Source organism: Oncorhynchus clarkii, chromosome 2, assembly GCF_045791955.1.
Source record: "Oncorhynchus clarkii lewisi isolate Uvic-CL-2024 chromosome 2, UVic_Ocla_1.0, whole genome shotgun sequence".
In the NCBI taxonomy this organism is placed as follows: Eukaryota; Metazoa; Chordata; class Actinopteri; order Salmoniformes; family Salmonidae; genus Oncorhynchus; species Oncorhynchus clarkii.
The window spans coordinates 8,594,523-8,601,459 of NC_092148.1; the positions used below are offsets into that span (position 1 = coordinate 8,594,523).

Genomic DNA, 6,937 nt, shown 5'->3' on the forward strand with positions numbered 1-6,937 from the left:
CAGGGCTAGCAGGATAGCAAAAGGGCCTTAGGGGGACATCGCGACGGAAGAGTCTGTTGCAGCCCCCTCGGACGGTTACGTCGGCAGACCAGTCGTGATGGATCGGCAGGGCTCTGTGTAGGCAGTAAAAGGGTCCAGGCCAATTGGCAAAATAGGTATTGTAGCCCAAGAAATGCTGATGGACCTCTTTAGCTAACAGTCTGATATGCTCTAGAGAGCTAGCCGGACGCGGCTAGCAGATGGGCCTTCAGGGGACGTCGCGACGGAGGAGCCTGTTGAAACCCCCTCGGGCGGATTATGTCGGTAGACCAGTTGTGATGGATCGGCGGGGCTCTGTGTCGGCAGTAAAAGGGGTCCAGGCCAATTGGCAAAATAGGCATTGTAGCCCAAGGAGTGGCTGATGGACCTCTTCAGATAGCCGGGAGATGGGCCTTGCATAAAGCTAGTTCCAGGCTAACTTGAGCCTGTTTCGGGACAGAGATGTTAGCCAGGAGTAGCCACTCGGATAGCAGCTAGCTAGCTGCGATGATCCAGGTGAAAAGGTTCAGAGCTTGCGGTAGGAATCCGGAGATGTGGAGAAAAAGCAGTCTGGTATGCTCTGGGTTGAATCGCGCTATGTAGACTGGCAGGAGTTGACCGGGCTATGGTTAGTTGATGAACGCTAGCAGTGGCTAACTGACTACTAGCTAGTAGCTAGTTAGCTGGTTAGCTTCTGTTGGGGGTTCCGGTTCTAAAGTATAGAAAATAGCAGATCCATACCACATTGGGTGAGGCGGGTTACAGGAGAGTATGTTGAAATTGAGGTTAAAAATGTACACAAAATATATACAAAGGAAAAAAAATATATATACAAGGGACACGACAAAACAAAGACGGCTGAACTGCTACGTCATCTTGGATATGATTGGCATGACCACAAGAGAGCAGTTTACACCAGACATCTTAAGAAAATTGCTGAACTGAAACAGTTTTGTAAAGAGGAATGCTCCAAAATTCCTCCTGACCGTTGTGCAGGTCTGATCTGCAACCACAGAAAACGTTTGGTTGCGGTTATTTCTGCCAAAGGAGGGTCAAACAGTTATTAAATCCAAGGGTTCACGTACTTTCCCCACCCTACACTGTGAATGTTTACATGGTGTGTTCAATAAATACACGAAAACATATAATTGTTTGTGTGTTATAGGTTTAAGCAGACCATGTTTGTCTATTGTTGTGACCTAGATTAAGATCAGATAACATTTTATGACCAATTTATGCAAAAATCCAGGTATTTCCAAAGGGTTCACATTCTTTTTATTCCCACTAACACACTGTTTCCAAAACTGTTCAAAACACATTCAAAACAGAATGATGGTAAATGTTGTGCATTTCTCCAGTAACCAGATAGAAACATATAGAACATCTCAGCAGCATATGTAATCATTCCAAACACAGCTGATTGCAATTTCAGCTGAAAGCCTACCCACGTGTCCTAGAGAAACATAAAATAACGATGAAGCAGTTGTACACTGTACCCTTTGAGAGAAATGGTGAATGTGTGACAGAACTCTGGTATCAATATGTCCAGCTAAGATGTCTGTTCAATAACTAAACAGGGTATATACACAGCTATGCATAATGTAAAGTACTGTAAAACTGTGGATTTACTGTATTTTAGAGAGTAATGGAGATGGAAGCCAGGCAACCTGCACATACATTCATCTTTGTGGATGAAGCTGGATTCGACATGGCAAAAACACGATGCAGGGCAAGAAATGTGATTGGACAGGGAGTAACCGTGGATGTCCCAGGCCAGAGAGGAGATAACATCACAATGTGTGCAGCACTGGCCAATGATGGTTGCTGTTACACAAACCACTCATTGGCCCCTACAATACAGAGGCTAATTTATTTTATGGATGACTTGCTTAATTCAATTAAAAGCTGTAATTTAGCCGTATATGGACCTTGGGTCAGTGAGAACGTTCCTATTTACTCTATAGTTTGTGTGTGGGTGTGTGTGTCACATGCTGGGCAGGATGTAGCGTTGAAGAGGAGGAGGCAGAGGCAGTCTGTCTGTCTGAGTCTCTCTCTCTTTCCCCATGGACACATGGATGGACAGACCACAGAGAGCCATCAGTGCAGGAGGCTCACCTGAGAGAAATAAAGGGAAGGAAAGAGAAATTTAATAAACATACCTGCAAACATAAGTACTTGGTGTGGGCACGTTTGGGTTTAAGGGCATCATGAATAGTTCTGAACTGTTTTAGTTGTGTTATTTGCACTGTGTTCAGTTTGAGAGCTGTAAAACTGTGCTAAATGTTGCCTGTCTGTGTTGATGCTAAAAGCCAAGCAACATGCCAAGGGATAATAAAGTTAAATTGTATTATAATAATGAAGTTATACTCACGGGTAGCTCCGTTGAGGTAGCGTAGTCGTATGAAGGCTCCACCCCTTACGCTGCTAATGGCTGGGAAAAGCTCCACCCCTTGGGGGAGGTCCTTAAAGGCCATGCCCAGGAAGCAGTCATCTACTACATATCCCAGAGTTCCTGTGTCCGCGTCCAGAACCAGCAGCACGCGCTCCGGGACAGGGTGAGGGGGGGACACAGATTGCTCTTCCGCCTGCACCCCTCTCTCCCCGGGGTATCTCCCCAGGGCTTGCCCTGCATGCCACAGCTGATTGTTTGTGAGTTCCCATCCCCAGGACTGTGAGTCTCCGCCCATCAGTGCAGTGTAACCAGAGGTTTGTAGCGGGCAGTGCTCTGTGGATACACCAATCACAGCATGACTTCCTCTGTGGGTGGGGCACCAGAGCACCTCCCAGACGTGCATTCCTCCCCTTTCCCCCTTCTCCCCCCGAGCCCCGTCGCTGATCTGCTGGGTGGGTGCGCGTGTCACTTCCTCCCCGCACTGGGACAGCAGGAAGTGAGGTGAACAGTGTGTGGGGCTCCAGCGGCACCGGGGGTCTCCAGGGTCAACGGGAGAGGAGTTTAGGAGGAGTGAAAGGCGGGAGGAGGTAGGGATGGACAGTGGGAGGAAGGAGGAAGAGGAGGGAGCATCCTTCTTCATCTTGGCTGGGATGCCACCCAGCCATCCAGACAGTGACAGACCCATTATAGCCTACACACACACACACACAATATTCACTACTCAGACACTGGCTGAGCTAGGGTTTTTCAAGGCTGTGGAGAAAACAGAAATCATGTTAGACTGTTATTCTCAATCGAGCAATCCACATTGCATAGTGATGTCATTCATCACAAGTTAAAGATCCCATCCTTGGGCCTCCCGAGTGGCGCAGAGGTCTAAGGCAATGCATTGCAATGCTTGAAGTGTTCCTACAGACCCAGGTTTGATCCCAGGCTGTGTCACAGCCGGCCGTGATCGGGAGACCCATGAGGCGGCACACAATTGGCCCACTGTCATCTGGGTTAGGGGAGGGTTTGGCCGTCCGGGGTTTCCTTGTCCCATCACGCTCTAGCGACTCCTTGTGGCAAGCCGGGTGCTTGCAAGCTGACTTCAGTCGCCAACTGTACGCTGTTTCTTCCGACACATTGGTGCGGCTGGCTTCCGGGTTAAGCGAGCAGTGTGTCAAGAAGCAGTGCTGGCAGGGTCGTGCTTCGGAGGACGCATGCCTCTCCCGAGTCCGTACGGGAGTTGCAGTGATGGGACAAGACTGTAACTACCAATTGGATATCACGAAATTGGGGAGAAACGAGAGTAAAAAAAACGATATAATAAAACGTTATCTTATCCTTACACACAGTATCATGGCGTTCCTATGATAATAACATAAAGGACGAATTTATAACTAGTACTGAGGTAGCCTATAAATACTTTTCTGTCTTGACATGAGTCATGACAGCAAGATTTTGAATCAAGACTGGCCAAAGTCCTAAAGTATTATTCATACAATTTAAAGGTACTAGACCTCATGTAACAATTCAACAATGAACCATCTCTTTTTGTCAAATTTACTGGTGCCGCAAATCTCTTGTTAAATTGGCTGGTCCTTTGTTGCATTGACAACAAGAGATTTGCTGGCCCCAATCATTTTGACAACAAGAAAAGGTCTGTCTTTTGTTGACCAATATGAAGGCTGCACCATTTAAATGCAATTTTGTGAGGTCCCAATTACTTTTTTGGGGGGTGAAATATTGTGAAACACTAACATCCTAGTATTACTGTAGATATATTTTGTGAAATTGCAATGCAAAGAATTACATATAGCTCCTTTAATTAAAAAAAAATCAGTCATACAAAATTGACATCACTATAATCTCTCCCAGAATGTTTCACATTAGATCAGGTTAATCAGATGGTGATTGTTTGGAGTAATTGTCGTTGGATAAATAAACGTAGGCTAACTTGTTTAGGTAAATAGATAGTAGCTTACCACACGTTCTCTCTCTCTTGCCCTTCGTAGTAATGGACATGGTCCCTCATGACCATGTTTTAACTCCTCTTACGCTCCCCCCACCGGACACTAGCGGGACGGTAAAGTAACCATGCCGTCCAGTGAGTCTGACGACCTCGGCGGAGAGAACAGCACGTTCCGAAATCACGGAACCACGTCACACAGATTGCCAGTGCAAGGGCACGAGATTCTGTGACTTAAGTAGTGAATTGATGATGGATATGCGTGAGATTTTGAGACAAACAAACAACGGATAGTATGTCATAATAGGGGGTAAACATAATTTGCATTCTACAATTTTGTCTGCTACAGTTTGATGCATGCATCATGCATGATTGCGTATTAAAACGTCAAAAGCCTTTCTCACATCGACTGTATATTAGCCTATAGGCCTATTCCTTCCCTACTGGCTGGCTCCCTCCCTCCCTCCCTCCCTCACCCCCCTCTCCTCTTTCTCCATCGCCCCTCCCTGTCTTCGCATCTTTCTCTATCGCGTCCTGTAGTGGATGAACAAATACACCGCGAAACAGATGAAGAGGATGAGGCTAGGGCTTTTAATTGATAAAAAGATAAAAAGAAGATAGAACCAGAATCGGCTCATAGAGAGAGCGAGAGAGAGCATGCGCAGAAAGAATGTCAGCTTCTGTGCGTCCTCTAGGTAGTCGCTGGTTATTTTCCGAGTTTATTTTCTTGTCTGTAGTTCAATAGGTAGACTATTCGTTTACAATAGCAGTTATAGCCTACAGCTCACACACTTCCATCATGATCTCAACAGTAAGCTGTTTTTAACGTTGTTTTTATTTATAAAGGACATGTTAGCAAACAGTGGCGTTCGGTGCAGTTTAAACTGGGGAGGACAATTTTTTCTTAATGAGAATGGCCTTTTTTGGCCTTTTTTCTATTATAGCATATTGGATGACTGTCACCTGTTACACCTGAACCTATCAATGTTACATTGAACTGAACCCAGTTCAATGTAACAGGTGTCCCCTCGCCCATACCCGGGCGCGAACCAGGAACCCTCTGTACACATCAACAACAATCACCCACGAAGCATCGTTACCCATCGCTCCACAAAAAACTGCTGGGGAAACACTACTTCAAGGTCTCAGAGCAAGTGACGTCACCGACTGAATCACTATTTTAGTTCGCAGGTTACATAGGCTCCTACATGACAATCTAATTTTCCCTATACCCATCATGAGGTTGTTCCAACCTAGCCTATGAATGAAAGTTTACAATGCAGGTGCACACAGGTCGACATGGACAGACAGTGACATATTCAATACCGCCTTGCCCACTCTTGCCTACATCTAGTGGATCTAGGGTGTAATTATTAGTCCAGCAGTTGCAAACAAGGGTTTCTATTGGACAAATTCAGGAATGTTTCGCCCTGTTTCGTTCTGTTTGCTTCTGTTTAAGAAACGTTTTTAAACAGAATCAGTGGAATGAATACACCCATGATCACCCATAAACACAGTTCACTTTCATAGCAGCTACATTGTATTCCTTCTTGCATCTATGCACTCTCCCCTTCATTTGTGGACTTCTTTGCACAACACATCTGCTGTATGTGACCAGGCGAATAAATATTTCCAAGCCAAACCATATCATAACCGTTACACACAACTTATATAGGAGTCACCATATTAGCTAAAGTAACATCATAGTCAACATAGCCCAATATAACTAACACATTAGTAACCCGCTACAATCATGCAGCAACATTACACTGTATAGTCAGTAAGCAGTTTAGCAGTTAAACCGACAGGCCCTGGTGGCAAAACATTTGTAAAACCAAAAGCTTACCTTGACTTGGAAGAGTTCCAGTGTATTGTTGGAAATGTATAGCCAGCTAGCTAACATAGCGTCCCTCTATTTGAGCAGGGTGTTTGAGTAGGCTAAACTAGCTAGCTGCATTTGCTAGCTAAGTTTGTGAAACTGAAAGTGGGAAAAAATGATGAAATCTCTCTCTCTCTCTCTGTTTCTTCTTTATTTGTTCAAAACTGATCAACTATTGTCTTTCTCTTTGAGAAAACTACTCACCACATTTTATGCACTGCAGTGCTAGCTAGCTGTACATTTTTGTCAAATTTAGAGAGACAAAGACGCTACTGCTACTCTCTGTTCATCATATATGCATAGTCACCATATCTACATGTACATACTACCTCAATCAGGCTGACTAACTGGTGTCTGTATGTAGCCTCACTACTTTTATAGCCTTGTGTATAGCCTGTCTTTTTTACTGTTGTTTTTATTTCTTTACCTACCTATTGTTCACCTAATATTTTTTTTTGCACTATTGGTTAGAACCTGTAAGTAAGCATTTCACTGTAAGGTGACCTGTTGTATTCGGCGAACGTGACAAATACACTTTGATTTGATTTTATTTGAAAAGGACCAATCACACAGACAACCAATAGAGTAAGTTCAAATGGGATTTTATTGAACATTCTGGCATGTTTTTTTTTTATTCAGTGTTTTGTTTCCGACTGTATAACCAAGGTATCACCGTCGGAGGACTTAGGCAAGCTAC

General features: G+C 44.6%; 1 protein-coding gene across 1 annotated transcript; it reads right to left on the reverse strand.

The window, feature by feature from the left end:
- Window positions 1-1,266: 1,266 nt before the first annotated feature.
- LOC139379076 (SPRY domain-containing SOCS box protein 2) lies at window positions 1,267-4,408 on the reverse strand. The gene is made up of 3 exons (XM_071121847.1): window positions 4,378-4,408; window positions 2,390-3,163; window positions 1,267-2,133 (listed from the first exon to the last, which is right to left on the reverse strand). Exons 2-3 carry the CDS (start codon window positions 3,093-3,095, stop codon window positions 2,003-2,005), a joined length of 837 nt encoding a protein of 278 aa, XP_070977948.1. The 5' UTR covers window positions 3,096-3,163; window positions 4,378-4,408; the 3' UTR covers window positions 1,267-2,002.
- Window positions 4,409-6,937: the final 2,529 nt, after the last annotated feature.

Coding starts and splice junctions, on each gene's coding strand:
- LOC139379076 (XM_071121847.1), bottom strand. CDS start 3,095: ATGGGTCTGTCACTGTCTGGATGGCTGGGTGGCATCCCAGCCAAGATG. Junction 2,134..2,389: donor CTACCTCAACGGAGCTACCC/GTGAGTATAACT, acceptor TATTTCTCTCAG/GTGAGCCTCCTGCACTGATG.